This window comes from Mercurialis annua, linkage group LG8 (assembly GCF_937616625.2).
Source record: "Mercurialis annua linkage group LG8, ddMerAnnu1.2, whole genome shotgun sequence".
Classification (NCBI taxonomy): domain Eukaryota; kingdom Viridiplantae; phylum Streptophyta; class Magnoliopsida; order Malpighiales; family Euphorbiaceae; genus Mercurialis; species Mercurialis annua.
Genome location: NC_065577.1, coordinates 2592475 through 2608875, shown reverse-complemented (window position 1 = coordinate 2608875; position 16401 = coordinate 2592475). Strand labels below are relative to the sequence as shown.

General features: G+C 27.9%; 1 protein-coding gene and 1 pseudogene across 3 annotated transcripts; both read right to left on the bottom strand.

The window, feature by feature from the left end:
• Positions 1-6056: 6056 nt before the first annotated feature.
• LOC126660572 (branched-chain-amino-acid aminotransferase 2, chloroplastic-like) lies at positions 6057-16047 on the bottom strand (annotated as a pseudogene).
• Positions 13720-15018, bottom strand: LOC126660210 (uncharacterized). 3 transcript variants are annotated; one of them, XR_007635270.2, is made up of 3 exons: positions 14532-14972; positions 14168-14259; positions 13720-14073 (listed from the first exon to the last, which is right to left on the bottom strand). XR_007635270.2 is itself a non-coding variant. In XM_050353571.2 (2 exons), exons 1-2 carry the CDS (start codon positions 14743-14745, stop codon positions 13919-13921), a joined length of 369 nt encoding a protein of 122 aa, XP_050209528.1. In that variant the 5' UTR covers positions 14746-14950; the 3' UTR covers positions 13720-13918. The 3 variants fall into 3 exon arrangements, 1 of the variants encoding a protein (XP_050209528.1); XR_007635269.1 differs by having other exon boundaries at positions 13720-14259; positions 14532-15018; XM_050353571.2 differs by lacking the exon at positions 14168-14259 and having other exon boundaries at positions 14532-14950.
• Positions 16048-16401: the final 354 nt, after the last annotated feature.

Below are 16401 nucleotides of genomic sequence, written 5' to 3'. Positions count from 1 at the left end.
AATTGATATCTAACTTGGAATATTATATTCCTCGGGACTTTTCATGTGGTCTTATTTTAAAGGAAATTACACGCAATATGATTCTGTTTTTATGTATTTTCTAATTTTGACACGAATTTTTAAATATAAACACAAATTAGTTTTTACAATTCAAAATATCGAACAATCTCACGATAAAATAAAGAGTTTACAGAAAAAGTTGATTTTTAAAAAATATTTGAAAAAAATACTATGAATTTGAAAATTTATTTTTTATTCTTTTTTAATATATTTCAAAATTAATAAAAATGTTTTGTTTTGTAGAAATTGTTTTAGAAACGGTTTCAAAATGTGTATTTAGGAAATATTTGAAACCATTTTAAAGCTGTTTGAGACTTTTTAAGAAACAATTCTTCAAAAACGGTAGCAAGTCATATCTTTAGAAATTATTTGAAACCTATTTAGAAACTGTTTACGAAATAATTTGAAATTATATTTTTTGGAAACTATTTGAAACTGTTTTAACTTACGAAATAAAAATGTGAAGATTGAGGCGCTAAGTTATAACTAAAAACTTGAAGTTTGAGGGTAAAATCTTGTAAACATTTTTTCATGTATTTTTGTAAAGATTCCTAAAATAAAAATTTATCTATATAATCATTCAATCGGTTCGGTCCTTAAACGAAATTAACCAATAGACCAAATGTTCAAAACCAAACCAACCAAATAAAGAACTTTACCATAGTTGAACTGACTGGACAATAATTCAAAACTAAACCGACCACATAGTTGAATAATTCGAACGATTCACTTAAAACCGATACATATACAAGAAATATTTTTTATAAAAAAACTAACTTTTTAGTTTATTCGTCGGTTCGAATAATTTGGATAATTCATACCTCCAATAAAACCGAAAACCAAAACCTTTTACCAAAATTGACCCGACCAAATTCAAATTTATAATCAAATCAAACCAACTGTAAGTCATCACTTTGGTTGGTTATTTTGGCCGATCAATATTTTTCTTACCTTTATCCACAACTATAATCAGTTTGCCAAATAAGTTATGATTTTTAGATCTTGTCATTTTAATTTATTATTTTTGAAATTTTGTAAAAACTGCGTGATAATATATGTTCATGGGTATAAAATTTATTATATTTAATAGGGTTAATTGCAAATGCATACACGAACTTTATCCTAATTTGCAATTACAACATAAACTTTGAAACTGACAATGTCAATAACCAACTTTCATTTTTTGGCAAATTGGTACATCGACCAATCACACAATGACACATGACGGTATATTACAATGTCCACGTTAGTGTTTTTCGTGTTTGGTGTATCAATTTGTTAAAAGTGTAAAGTTGGTTACTAACATTGCCAAGTTTCAAAGTTTATGTTGTAATTGCAAATTAGGGTAAAATTTGTGTATGAATCTACAATTAATCCTATTTAATATATGCAACATTGCACCATATCAGCTCTAAATAAAATATGAATATATTTAACAACATTTGGATAACTAATGAATTAAACTGGTAAAATTTAAAGTTCACGATGTATATGACAAATGATCCACAATAGTTGGTAGATTAATTGATTTTATTTGAAAATATGGGTTAATTACAAATTAAATCACGAAAGTTTAGCGTGATTTGCAATTACAACATGAATTTGTAATTTAATTTGTAATTTACCCTAAAAATGTTAATACGAGCTTCATAATATATATTATCAATTTGATTGTTCATGAACAATAAACAAGAGCAAACATCAAACTGGTATTGTCATGTTTTAAAACAATAATCTAATTCATAAACAATAAAAGGAGAAAAAAAGGCATAAATAGAGCTAGTAGTCCATATTGTATAACTATACCATTTTTTAAATTATTTTATTTACTATTGTCTAGTGCTAATTCAAATCTTGCAAAAAAAAGGTGAGGACTTAGTCTAAATGTTAGGTCTATCTGGTAGATTTAAATTCCAACCCCTGCATATGGATTTCAATTGTTTTGATGTGTATTTATTTGTAGGCCTAATCACTCAAAAACCCCTCATTTTTAATTTTTTTTTCAATTCCATTCCGACGTTGAAAATTTGTAAATTTTACCCACTTTTAAATTTTCCGTTTTCAATTGTACCCCAATATTTTAATTTTCGTTAATTTTTTTACTTAAATGATGAAATCATTCAATTAATTAAGTTTAAACATGAAATTAAATTCTTTTTTATTTAAAAAAGTACAAATAAGTCCTTTATTTTTAAAAACTAACTAAAAACCATAATCAAATTAACACTAATTTAAATTCTTAATTAATTTAACTAAATTTAAATAAATTTTAAAAATATACAATTAATATATGCAAGACATGGAGAATGTTTTAAACAAATTTCCAAACGCAAAAGATGTTAATTTAATTTTTCAGGGTACAATTGAAACATAAAAATGCAAAATAGGATAAAATTGACAAATTTTCAACGTCAGGATATAATTGAAATGGGGCTAAAAGGTCGGGATTTTTTTTAAGACATTAGGCCTAATTTGTATATGCAAATTTCGATTAATTTAAATATGTATTAGAAGAAAGTTCTCTCTCGTTGTACATCACATATTCACAATTTTTTTTTATCTCAGTTAAAAAAAAGCTCCTCTTAAAAAGTAATTATTATTTCTTTATATATGTAAATGAGAGTGTTGCTTATCTAATACTACTATATATTAAAGATTTAATTTACGGACAATAATAAGAAGCAAAAATGTATTTGGTATTGTCCAAATTTGTAACAAAAGTCCAGTTCAGGGATAACAATAAAAAGGAGCAAGAGTCTAAAATGAGCTACTAGTGCATGTTTTGTAATTATTAGCACCTTTTAAGTGTTCAATGTTAGAAAATAAACAAATTTAAGTGTACAAATATTTAGAATAATGCTATATAATTTACTTTGTTTAATTTATTTTTTTAGACCGTCTGACGTGGCAATTAAAGAGTAGATGAATATAATTTTATTTTTGAGATATAAATTTTTGGACGAGAATTGAACGAATGAAACATTATTACGTAAAAAGTTATAGAAGGTGGATTAAAAAAGTGAATTACAAAACATTTTTCAAATAGTTATTCCCTTAGTTGAGATTTATAAACAAATCGAAGTGATAAAATTTAGGATTATAAATTAGAAAATAATAATACTATTTAATCCATTTTATTATACTGCCGAACGTGTCAACAACTAAGTGATATATTGAAAAAGAGAATTTGAAACATACACTTTTGAAAAACAATTGAGCAAATAAAAAACCGAAACGTTAGATGGCACAACAAGATGAGTTAAATAACATGTTTCAAAAATCTTTTACGTTATCTCTTGAATTTAACATAAAAATTTGATAAAATCAAACTCATCATCTTAAAAAAATATCTTTATAATAATACTTTGACCAATTTTATTCTTCAATTTCAATCTGTATGTTATTATCTAGTGATTTTATACCACCTCAGCTTTAATTTATGTATTGCGTTTATTTTGTTTTCTATCATTTCAGCTGAAAGGATAAAATAAGTCAAAATTACAACTGTGAAAGTATTCTTATTTAAATTTACAAATCTGATCTTGTTTGATCTTTATACTAAGTTTGAGGGCCAATTAAACTTTTGTTCTTACCTATATTTAGTCTCTTTTTAATTAATACTCCCTCCGTTCTTTTTTAGTTGTCCATTTAGCCAGTTTTATTTGTCTACAAATAGTTGTCCATTTAGTAATTACATGTGATATTAGCTACTTATCTTCCAAGTTTACCCATCCCTAATAAATGACCCTATGTTTTAATTTAAAAGGCCTTTATTAACTAATAGGGCTATATTAGTATTTTTTTTTATAAATTAAGACAAAAGAAGCACTATCTTGGTATGTGTAATATTGGCTAAATGGACAACTAAAAAAGAACGGAGGTAGTATACAACAATGAAAAGTAAACAATGACTTTTTTGTGTGAGTGTTGTTAATTAAAGATATTTTTTGTGATTATAAAGAGTTGATTTGTGGTTTGAATTGAAATTGTGCCCACTCATTAATTAGATAATTAATGTATACATAATGAGATATAACATGATACTTTTTGGGCACTAAAGATTGAAAATTAGATTTATTTGGAAGACATTGAACTTAATCAAAATGTGTAAGTTTATTTTTACCATTTAAGATTAAAAATTATAAATAAAAAAAACTAAAAAATAGAAACATTCTCCATAGTTGACATTTCTAAAGGAAAAGGAAATTATAAGAGTAACTTCTTATTTAATTTTATCAAATAAATTGCTAAAGCATAAAACAATAGTTTTTTTTTATGAATAATATGTATATTAAGGCCACAAGAAGTGGCGAAAAAACCGAAACTCAAGGCTTTCGCACAAGAAGTGGCTTGCAAAGAAGCACACTAGAGGCTTAGGCCAAGAGAAACGGAAACAATCAAAAATCCGAGAACAGAATACAACGTGGATTTCGAAAGAAATCCATCCCTGAATATGGGAAACTCCTATCACAAAATTTAAAAAGAAAAGTCGCCTGCAAAAAACATCTAAAGATTACATCTTCCTTTGTCGTCTCTTTATCTTGAAAAATCCTTCCGTTTCTACACTTCCAAATATCCCAAATGATGAGATATCCAAGAACATGCCAAAGCCTCCAATATCGACTCAAAGGAATGATGTTGTTCCATTGAAGTAAAAAATCATGAAACGAAGAAGGAGCAACCCAAACAATATCCAATTTAGCTAGCACATTATTCCAAATACTCCAAGAAAAAGAGTAATGGATAAAAAGATGGTCCTGCGTTTCAACATTAGCACAAAGAGAGCATAAAGAATTTTCTATTGGAACGATAGAACGCTTCGCCAGAAAATCAAGAGTAGGGACTCTCCCATGAATAGCAATCCAAAGAAAAAATTTTATCTTTGGAGGAGCGATCGATTTCCAAACTTGCATAAACGGATTGTCGATTCTTAGCCTTGCAAATGGGAAAACAGCTGCTGAACCAGAATTAAAAGCTGTTGAAATTGAAGGCCCTTCATCATCCATAGCAGCTATACCCGAAGGCAATGGAACAATGAGCGCAGCAGTCACAGCAGAAGCACCAGCAGTTACCTCACCATAACCAACAAACGTCGCAGCACCAGCAGACCCATCAAACGACACAACACCAGCAGTAAAATCACCAGCAGACGCGGCACCATAATCAGCAGTCACAGCAAACCTTGAAGACGAAGGAATAGTTACCACAGCAGACGACACAACAGCAGTCACGGCACCATTTCTGCGAAGCTCAACATCCTCAACAGTATCCGAAGCATTCTGAGAAGCAGAACTAACCAAAATCTGGAGCAAGTCAGCAGGTCTAGAAACAGAATCATCACCCAGCGAATTGGACAAAAAATCACAAAATGAGGCAGCCGTATAGACACCCGAACCAGCATTCCATCTGACCTCATCCCTAAGATTTGAGTTTTGATTTATTCTATTAAGAATAGATTGAAACTCATTAAGCATCAAAACCCCGTAATCTACGTCTCCATCTCCAATTTCCTTTCCAAATATCTTCAATTGTTGCTTGTTTTTGGTTCGAAAGATTATACAGACGCGGAAACAAACGACTTGCAATACCATCACCCGTCCAGTTATCATGCCAAAGAGATGTATAGTCCCCCGAACCCACTTTGAATTTTAAATTAGCAGTGAAGACACTCCAAACAACATCATCACGACGACAGATTTTAACAATTCCTTTCCAGATAAAAGACATTTTCCTAATATCACCAAAACTTAACGAGTCCCAATCTGAAATTAGAGAACAAGAAAGAATTACATTGAACCAAGTAGAATCCCGATTCGAAGTCCGGAGCTTCCAAATCCACTTCAGTAAAAGGCTTTGATTTCTAATACGCAAGTTGTGAAGACCTAAACCTCCATTTTCAAATCTTCGACAAACTGTTTTCCACGCTACCTTACTCATAATAGATTATTGGTCGAATTGTTAATTATCTCATAGATAGGGCTTTTTATATTACCCCATACTTTTGAGTCTTAGGTACTAAGCGATCGAGAAATTCTTTTTTAAATCCGGTTCATGTTGAACCGCTTTTACATGAGTGAATTTCACAATTTAAGAATAATGAAACTCTTACGAGAAGGGTTCACGAACTACTCAGTCTAGCTAAGAAATTCCCGAAAAATATTTAAGAGGCGAAATGTTCAATCAACAAGGACGGTCCATCCTTTCTTGTCTTCAATAATGCCGGTTTGTATTCCGGTTAGGGTTGTTCGTAGTTTATGAGACACCGATTCTTCTCTCGTCCTATATTCAACCCTGCCAAAAACACAATATTTATGATCATTGTATAACACGAAAACAAAAGTGCACCAAAATAAGAAACGATATGTTTTACAAAAACAAATTATAAACAATCTTAAAGTTTCAGAAGCGTTTTCATAATTAAAATGCGGAAATTTAGGATTCGAGGATTAATACTTTTTTAGATCAGTACTTTTTATGTAATTGTTGTCTACCTCTTGTCCTCATAGGTGATACTACCGACGGGAGTAACAACCAGCGCAGTGCAAAATACCTCATCGGCTTCAAGAACATCTTCAATTGGTATCAAGCGTTCTTCGACCTGTTTGAATTATTTAATTATATGATTGGCTTATCAATAATGTGAATTTCAATAAGAAAATAAAAGAATTATTGTTCACTAATTAATTACCTGATAACCAAAATCTTGAGCAATTTCCAACATGCTTTTTCTAGTGATTCCTGGTAAAATAGTTCCTTGCAACACTGGTGTTGAAATGACATTGTTCTGCAACAAATAGACATATTATGTTATGATCCATAAAAATAGAAAATTAACGCATAACTAGAAAATCGCAATATCGTTTTTAAGTTCATAGTTGAAATTTCATTTAACAGTTTGAAATTTTTTACTGATTGAATAGTTAAAATAATGTTAAAATCTCTATGATCCAATTATGATTTAGAGTTCAATTCTAGGCAGCTTCATTTAATTAATTTATATATTCGAGTATAAAGTGAGATGAACATTTATAATTATTCGAGGTTTGAATTTAATGGATTCATTTGTAAAAGGATGAATATCACCTAAAATCTTGAATTTTTAGATTAGTCAGTTATTTGACATTTATAATTCTAATTTTATATGCGGATTTTTTTTCCGGGAAAGCATCAAAAGCTACTCAAATTAGGAAATCTAAAATTAATTCTTCGAAAATAATGATTATTTAGTACCTTTAAGATGAAAATATTACAAGAAGAAACTTCTTCAATGTATTTTTCAGTGGCTGCATCTAAGAAAAGAACATCATCATACCCTTCAATTTTTGCTTGCTTTACTGCTTCAAAAACCTGTACACACGATCAAATTAATTAATCAGATATTAGTCTTAACAATAAATTCATAATCAAAACTGATTTTTTTTACAGCTTTATAAATATTGTATCATTTGCTTACTGGAGCATAGTTTGTAATACTTTTGATGCATCGTGTTCCTCCAGGGGATGCTCGAAAAACTCTTTTCTCGACGTATAAGTTCATCGATGTTCGACCCTGTAAAAAATGAAAAAATAAAAAATAAATAAATTCTGAAATTAAGAGTTTTTCTATGATTGATGAAATTAATTGAAAGAGAAACTATGATTTAATTTTTCATGAAGTCATATTCAAAAGGCCTAATGTCTTAAAAAACCCCGACCTTTTAGCTCCTTTTCAATCATACCCTGACGTTGAAAATTTGTCAATTTTACCCTATTTTGCATTTTTGTGTTTCAATTGTACCCTGAAAAATTAAATTAACGTCTTTTGCGTTTGGAAATTTATTTAAAAATTCTTCATGTCTCGCATATATTGATTGCATAATTTTAAAATTTATTTAAATTTAGTTAAATTAATTAAGAATTTAAATTAGTGTTAATTTGATTATGGTTTTTAGTTAGTTTTTTAAAATAAAGGACTTATTTGTACTTTTTTGAATAAAAAAGAATTTAATGTCATGTTTAGACTTAATTAATTGAATGATTTCATCATTTAAGTAAAAAAAATTAACAAAAATTAAAATATTGGGGTACAATTGAAAACGGAAAATTTAAAAGTGGGTAAAATTGACAAATTTTCAACGTCGGGGTGGAATTGAAAAAAAGTTTAAAGGTGAGGGTTTTTTGAGTGATTAGGCCTATTCAAAATTACATAGAAATTGACAGATATATCTTGAATAAAAAATTACATGAGCGGTGTAGTAATTTTATAATTTCTGTTATATATATCTAAGGAAAAAAAAGATGAAGGGTCTACTTGATAGAAATTTAATAAACTTTAGTCCCTGAACTTTTTTTAAAAAATATTTGGCCCTTATTTGGTGAAAATTCATAATTTTGTAGAAACTAGATATCTAATTTGATCAATTCTGTTATATTACTATCTAAAACATTATGAATTAATATATTATCAAAAAAGTATATTTTCTCCAAATATGGCCTCCAAATATGGACTAATATGTCATAAACATAACTTAAGATGCTGATTTGTATCTTATTATTTGGCTCACCTTCACTTTGTAAAAATTGCCAATAGGAGAAACAAATACAAGAAATGTGCTTTCAGGTGCTGGTCCAATGCCTAAAACAGAACCACTTCCAAATAGTAGTGGCCTGAGATAAAGTGTTCCTTTTCCATGAGGAGGCACCCACCGCTTATTGGCTGCCGCGGTTCGTTTTACGGCATCGACAAATTGCTCGACGGACGGTGATTGCATGCACAATCTATCCGCTCCCATTTGTAAGCGTAGCGCGTTCTCTTCGGGCCGAAATAACATGATCTTACCATCTTCTCTCCTATATGCCTTTAACCCTTCAAATAAAGAGAGATTTAGGAATTTACCTAAAATATAAAAATAATAAGATTTTATACCTCAATAAGGAAAAGTTAATAAAAATACATCATAATTTTTGCTCTCTTAGAATTATACTCTCAATGTCTTAATATTTAGGATTTTACTCTGACAGATAATATGTGCTCACTTTCTCTTTTTCTCTCTCTCTTTATCTCTCTCCTCTCTCTCTCTTTTTCTCTCTTCCCGATTGCACATGGCATATTTCTTTTGTGCTGACAACATTTCCCTTCTTCCTTTTTAACAATCTTTTGTTTTTTTTAAAATCACCTGTTGGCATTTTTTTTATTCTTTTCTATTGTTGGAATTTATTTCTTATTATTTAAATTACCTATTAGTATTTTTTTTATTTGTTCAAATATCTTCGATTTTTTAAATTAATTATAAATAAATTTTTTTAATTAATACATTGAGGTTGGAGCCATGATGCAAATTAGAAATTGCTAATCACTGATTAAGCTGTTCAAGAAATTAACAGGATGGATCAGTATATATGAAAATAAAGAGTAAAATATGTAATATTTTTAGTTTCAAATAAAAATATAAATTTTTTTGCAATAAAATAAGAGACTACAATAAGACAAACGACGTGCCAATGAGAGAGTAAGTTCAATCTTAAATATTCTCACTCCATAAAAATCTATAAATGTTTCAAATTCGAAATTTTACACGATCATATTCAACTATTTTAAATATACATTAATTATTATTTTTATGATAAATATATGAGAGAGAAATAACATCCATCTATCTAAATGAAAATGTATTACGTTTATGGCGAATATGAAAAATAAACTATTTTTAAATTAATCACTACCACATAAGTCACTTTCAGCAACACTAGTTTAGCAACAGTTTTGAAACTGCTGCTATAGTTTATATAAGGCAACAGAAAGGTTACGATTAAAAACCGTTGCAAAAAATTAATAAAATTCAAAATTTTACTATAAGGCAACATTTATGACAAATTGCTGCATTAGTTTAAGAAAATACAACACTTTGACTAATATAGCAACACTTTTAAACTGTTGCCTTATCTTGTATGTATACAATAGACACAATTTTTTTTTAAATTATTAGAAGATAACTTTCATTTTTACTTCTTCATAAAAATCACTTTTCATAAATTCAAAAGATTAACTTCTAAAATTTTGCTTATTTAATCTTTTTTTCTTTTCATTTGTTCGACAAGAAAAAAAAATTACATCTAGTAATTTTATTGATAATTTTGGTACACTGCACTTAATTTGATAAAATGGCATAATGAGTCATGTGTAATATCCCGTATTTTTTTAAATTATTCAAAAAAAAAAGAATTATAATTTTTGCATTCCGTCAAGTTTTAAGTAATTTATTATTATTATTATTAAATATTTATATTGATTTTATTTGAGTCGTTCGTTGATTCGGTCGTGGTTTGATTCATATTTAGTTTGCATTACTAATAAAAAAAATAGTTATGAATATTTTCCATGTAAATGAGCCTTGCATGCAATTCATTCTTTCTCCATGTAAAGCCCATCCGTTCATGTATATGAATGAAAAGCCCATTGAGCTGTGTGCTTCAATTAGAAGCAGAATCATATTGTAGTAGCAATATATAAACTGCCGTGCTATTTTTTCTTTTGTTCTTTAGATTTTAGGTCTTTTTAAAATACTTTAAAGACCCTAAAAAAAAAACATCGTTTCAATTGTCGTCAACCCTAGCCGTCGTACTACTCTTGATTTAAAAAAAAACGCTGCTATCATCCTCAAAAGTTTTGGTTCATCGGTAAGTTTTGTTCTTATTTTTCTATTTTGAGCTTTAATCGGCACCTTCGTATATTGAATCGCTCTCATTCGTTTTAGAATTATATTTGGATCTGTCTCGTTCTAATCGAAGTAGACTCGATCCTCTGAAATCCCTAACCTTCGGAATTCATAACGGTACGTAAATCACTTTGTTCATGCCGCCATTGATTCTTCGTTTTTGGGTTATCCTTGCTGCCAACCTTCATTAATTGTTACTGCCATTCATCATTATTTTTCTACTGCCGTTCTTGATTCTTGCTGATGTGTTGTTGATAAAAGCTATAGTCTATATTGTGTTGTTGTTATCTAATCAATTGTTTTGGTCGTAATAATTCCCATAGTTTGTTTGTCCTTATCCTGTCAAATTGTTATTTGATATTAATATTTTTCATGTTTGTTAAAAGTTGTCACTGTGAGTAATAAGATTAACAAGAGAATGAGGCTCCATGTTTTTAGCTCGTTTGATTGATAATTGCGGGAGTGGTCTTTATTATGATTCAGTTGCTTTCATTCATGACTTCTGTGAGATTAGCTCTTCCTTGTCCTTCCTATATTTATGTCGAATTGTTGACGTTGGGTGGGTAGAACTATTAAAATATCAAATATTTCTATTAATTTTAAATTATGTGCTACTATTTGAGAATTAAAATAAAATTCTTTTGTGATTCTTTTTCTTGTAAGAGGGGAAACTGGGCAACACCCGATAGTGAGACAACGCCGTTTTTGGTGTTGTTGATATTATTCATTGAGTAAATAGTCACTGTAGTCCCTCAACATATATATTGACTCAAGTAGATGATAAATATTATCATAAACTTACCATACATATTATCACATTATCGTAATATTATCATTATGTTATCATGTCATTATCAGTATCTTATATAACAGATTATTATATGATAATGTGGTGATAATGATGGATAATATTAGACAAAATCACCGTATCACTTTATCATATGATTATCACTATATCACCTTATCATATGATTATCACAGCTTCACCTTAGCATGTAATTATCAATGTATCATATTGCATTGCCATCTTATTATCATGTCACTATCATTATCGTGTGTAGCAGATTATTATCATCTCGTTATCATAATTTTTTGTAATTGTTTTCCATGCTATATTATCATACTATTATCATTTTATTATCAATAAGAACATTATCATACTATTTTCTTCACATTATCATCTCGTTATCATAATTTTTATGTAATGTTTTTCCATATAGGTATCATTAACATACTGTTATCATGACTTTATTATTTAATTATCATCTAGTTATCATTAGTATCATGAATCTTTTTGTAATTATATTTTCACGTACGTTATCATCCAATTATCATAACCTTATAATACCTCATTATCATAAAGTTATCATACTGCGGTGTTATGATAATGACATGATAATATAGTGATATTGACATGATAATCAGACACTGCATAACATTATCATTCTGTTATCATAGTGATACTAACATGACAATCAGAAACTGCATAACATTATCATTATGTTATCATGAAATCCTTTTATATTTTTTTTACGTGCGTTATCATAATCTTATAATACTTCATTATCATATAGTTATCATAACATTATCACACTAGAATGTTATGATAACGACATGATAATAAAGTGATACTGACATGATAATCAGGAGCTGTTTTATCATAATATTATCATAGATATTATCATAGATATTATCATGTCGTTGTCATAACATTATCATTTAGATACATTAATATATTATCATCTCGGTATCATATGATTATATTATTATTAATATTATTATTATCATGCAAATTTATTTTACGTATTTTATCATAATCTTATCATATAATTTTATCAAAAAATTTGCATAAGTTATTTTGCATTTAGAACCTTGTAATAATATTATCATAATATTATCAATAACATTATCATAATTGTATCATAATATAACCATATAATTTTATCATAATTTTATCATAATTTTATCATAACCTTATTATCATCTTATCATGCAAATTTATTTTACGTAGTTATCATGTTTTTATCATAACCTTATCATATATTTTTATATAATTTATGCAGAATTAAATAATATTTTCATAGCTTTAAAATAATATTATTATAATATTATCATAGCATTATCATAATATTATCATATTCTTATCATAATATAATCATAGTGTTATCATGATCTTATCACAATATTATCATAACCTTTGCCAAAACTATATCATAATATTATCATAATGTTATCATGATTTTATCATAACCTTATCATATATTTTTATATAATTTATGCAGAATTAAATAATATTATCATAATCTTATCATAATATTATCATAGTCTTATCATATTCTTATCATAATATTATCATAGTCTTATCATATTCTTATCATAATATAATCATAGTGTTATCATGATCTTATCATAATATATTATCAATAGTCTTATCATAATTTTTACATAAATTATTTTATATAATATTATCATAAATGTATCATAAAATTATCATAATTTTATAATGATATATCATAACCTTATCATACTTTTTTTATATAATTTATGGAAAATTAAATAATATTATCATAGGTTTATCATAGAATTATCATAGTATTATCATAAACTTATCATAATATTATCACAGCCATTTCAAATCATATTTATAACTTTTTTATGAATTATTTGTATATGTTCAGTTTATTAATTACTTCAGTTTGTTTATAAAGAGATATTAACAATAAAAATAATTAAATATGAAATATTTAAATAATTTTAATATAAAAATATAATAAATTATATCTCATAACATTGTTATAACATTATCACAATATTTCCATTATCTTATTATAGCATTTTCATAACCAATCACATCATTTTCAGTTGTTACCACTTTCTTAATATTTCCAACATGATAAAGCCATACAATCCTTTGGAAAATACATAAAATGAAATTCAAGCCTAGGGATTACTTCGTCATGCCATATTAACCAAAAAGATATCATTTAGCTAAATTATACATTGCACATGTACATAATGCACTGAGACTAAAACATAAATCCAAATTTATTACTCTACATGTTTATGCCACACATAATTTGGGTCTGTAAATCTGCAAATGGCAGCTTAAGAATTATTTTGTCTACTAGAACACTTGCTCTCTTCTGCCAAACCCGACTCGACAATTATTCTCTTCTACTAAATGACCATCTAGTCGTGTTCATGCTTCTTCTCCCAACAAAGAAGTTTAGCATACTCTTCAGTCTTTCATTGCTCCTTCCAAATTTCTTCCTCGGGACACTGTCATAATTTGAAATTTGTTTTCCAGTTGATTGGGGATCTATAAAGCAAATTATGCAGTGCCAAAAAATAAGAGATAAAGAAAAACAACATTCAAATACAAAAAAAGTGGAAAGACGAGATTAATTTCTTACTATCTATACAAAATAAGCTCCATAGATTTCTGAACTTGTTCTTGCTGAAAGAAAGTCATATGAGGTAAAGTTCTTGGGCAATCAACAGATATCTAAAAATCAAAACAAAGCCAAATGAATTACTGCAATAAGAGTTACAGTGATATCAATTAGTTAGATTTCATCAAAAGCTCATAAGACACCAACAAATTTAATAAGAAATTAAAATACGGAGTGACTGATAAATAAACACAGGAACCAACTAGTTTCTTATGAAATTGACCAATTCAATTCCGTTCAAACACTATGAAATCAAAAACACTATGAAATCAACAAAATCCTAAAATTCGATTAAAAATCTTAGGTTATTGTTGTAGACGCTGACCTGGAAAAACGTCTCTGCAAGCGTCCAGGCACAAGTTTGGCAAGAAAAATCGAATACATACGAAGCGACAACGGCGTCTCTGCAAGTGCAACAACATCAAGCTATATTTAGAGACAGCAACGATGGAGTGGCGGCGATGTATATCGGTAGATGGATGGGATGACAAATTGGGTTGCTCCGGCGAAAGACAAGTGGGGCAAGCATAGTGAGCCATGTCGAAAGGGTTGCCATAAACAGGCAACGACGGTGGTGGTGCTTCTGTATCAGCGATTGGGTATAACAACGAGATCTCTAAAAGAGGAAGAAGAGTAAAATTAACAGATTACAGAGTATTATAAGTAATATACGGAGTAAATAAATAAATTATAAATATATTAGAGTAAAAATATAAAAATGTCAAAAGGGAGAGTATTTTCTTTAACTTTTTGACCATGAGGTAAGTTTTACAAATATTTCAGAAATTAGAGTATTTTTCCTAAATTTCTCTCAAATAAACCCTATAAAAAAACTGAATTAATCAATAGATATATTCAATTTATGAAACATTCACTATTAGAAAAAAGCAGACTATTGACGGGATTTTCCGACTTAATTCTAGGGCAAATTTAGCAATAGAGATACTAATCAATGGTCCGTCAATGAATTTGGTCGGAAAATAAGGCGTCAATTCAATGTCAAAATTTACCAACGGGTCCATTTATAGATTTACGTGCTTCTAATTCAGAGTTGAACGAAAATTCTTATTTAATGACATGCAAAAATTTAGATACATGAGTGATAAATTACATTTTGATTTTTTTTCAAATAATAGAAGAATATTAGAACGATAATAGGTGATCAACCGAGCCGACTATAAATTTTGATAGTTTACTAATTAATTAATATTAAATATTCTTTATTGATTAAAGATTTTAATTCAATTATATATGCGGTAAAATTAGTCCATTGGCTCAGCAAATAATTTACCGGTTTTGGAAATAATTTTTTCTTAATATAGAAGACTATTAGAATGGTAATTAAGAATAAACCTTATTTTATTCTAAAAAAACACTATTAGAAGGGTAATTAAGCTGGGGATTAATTACCTGTCCATAGTTTAACACAGCAGAAGATGGACTTAATTCCATGTTGCCATAAGGGGTAATATTGCCATTTGAAAACTTCTGTCCAATTGGACATTTCATAATCCAATTTCATGAAATCAGTTGTAGTCAGTCCAAATCCAATTTCATCCCACTTCATCTTTGAATGCCTTTCATCATTCTCACTGCATATAAATAATTATAAATTAAATTTAAAATTATTTTTAGAAAAAAAAACATAATAACCAATTTTAATTTCAAATTAAGAACAAAAAATAATATTGGGATGAGAATGTATTATAGTTACCTAGTCTTAGGAGTTGGATTGGGTTTAAATTGTTTTGGCTTATGTCCAATTAAATTGGGTAGCACTGGTTTGTTTAATTTTTATTTTGGCAAAAGAATATCATGGTTACTGTAATCGGCAGAATCATTATGGCTTTATGAGTTTAATTGATGATGTTGGTAAATTAACTAATATAGTCCCTAGATTGTTTGGTTTTAAATCAATTAATTCTTTAAGTTAAATTCTAATTAATTCACTTTTATATATTGTCTTTTGATTCGAATTTTAATCTACGGATTTAGTTTCGACTTATAATTTGACAATTTAATAATATTATTATTTATGATTTTAAATTACTTTGCACATCATTATTTTAAATATAGAATTAATATTAATCTTATTATAGTTTATATGTGATTTTACAAATTGACTATATTAAATAAGTATTGGGGATTTTATTTTATTTAAAAGTTTGTCAAGTTAATTATATTATTTAAGGCAT

What these genes read in the sequence shown, in the direction of transcription:
- LOC126660210 (XM_050353571.2), bottom strand. Translation starts at nt 14,745, where the DNA reads ATGGCTCACTATGCTTGCCCCACTTGTCTTTCGCCGGAGCAACCCAAT. An exon ending in TTGCAGAGACGTTTTTCCAG is followed by an intron (nt 14,074 to 14,531) that starts GTCAGCGTCTAC and finishes TTTGCTTTATAG; the next exon opens with ATCCCCAATCAACTGGAAAA.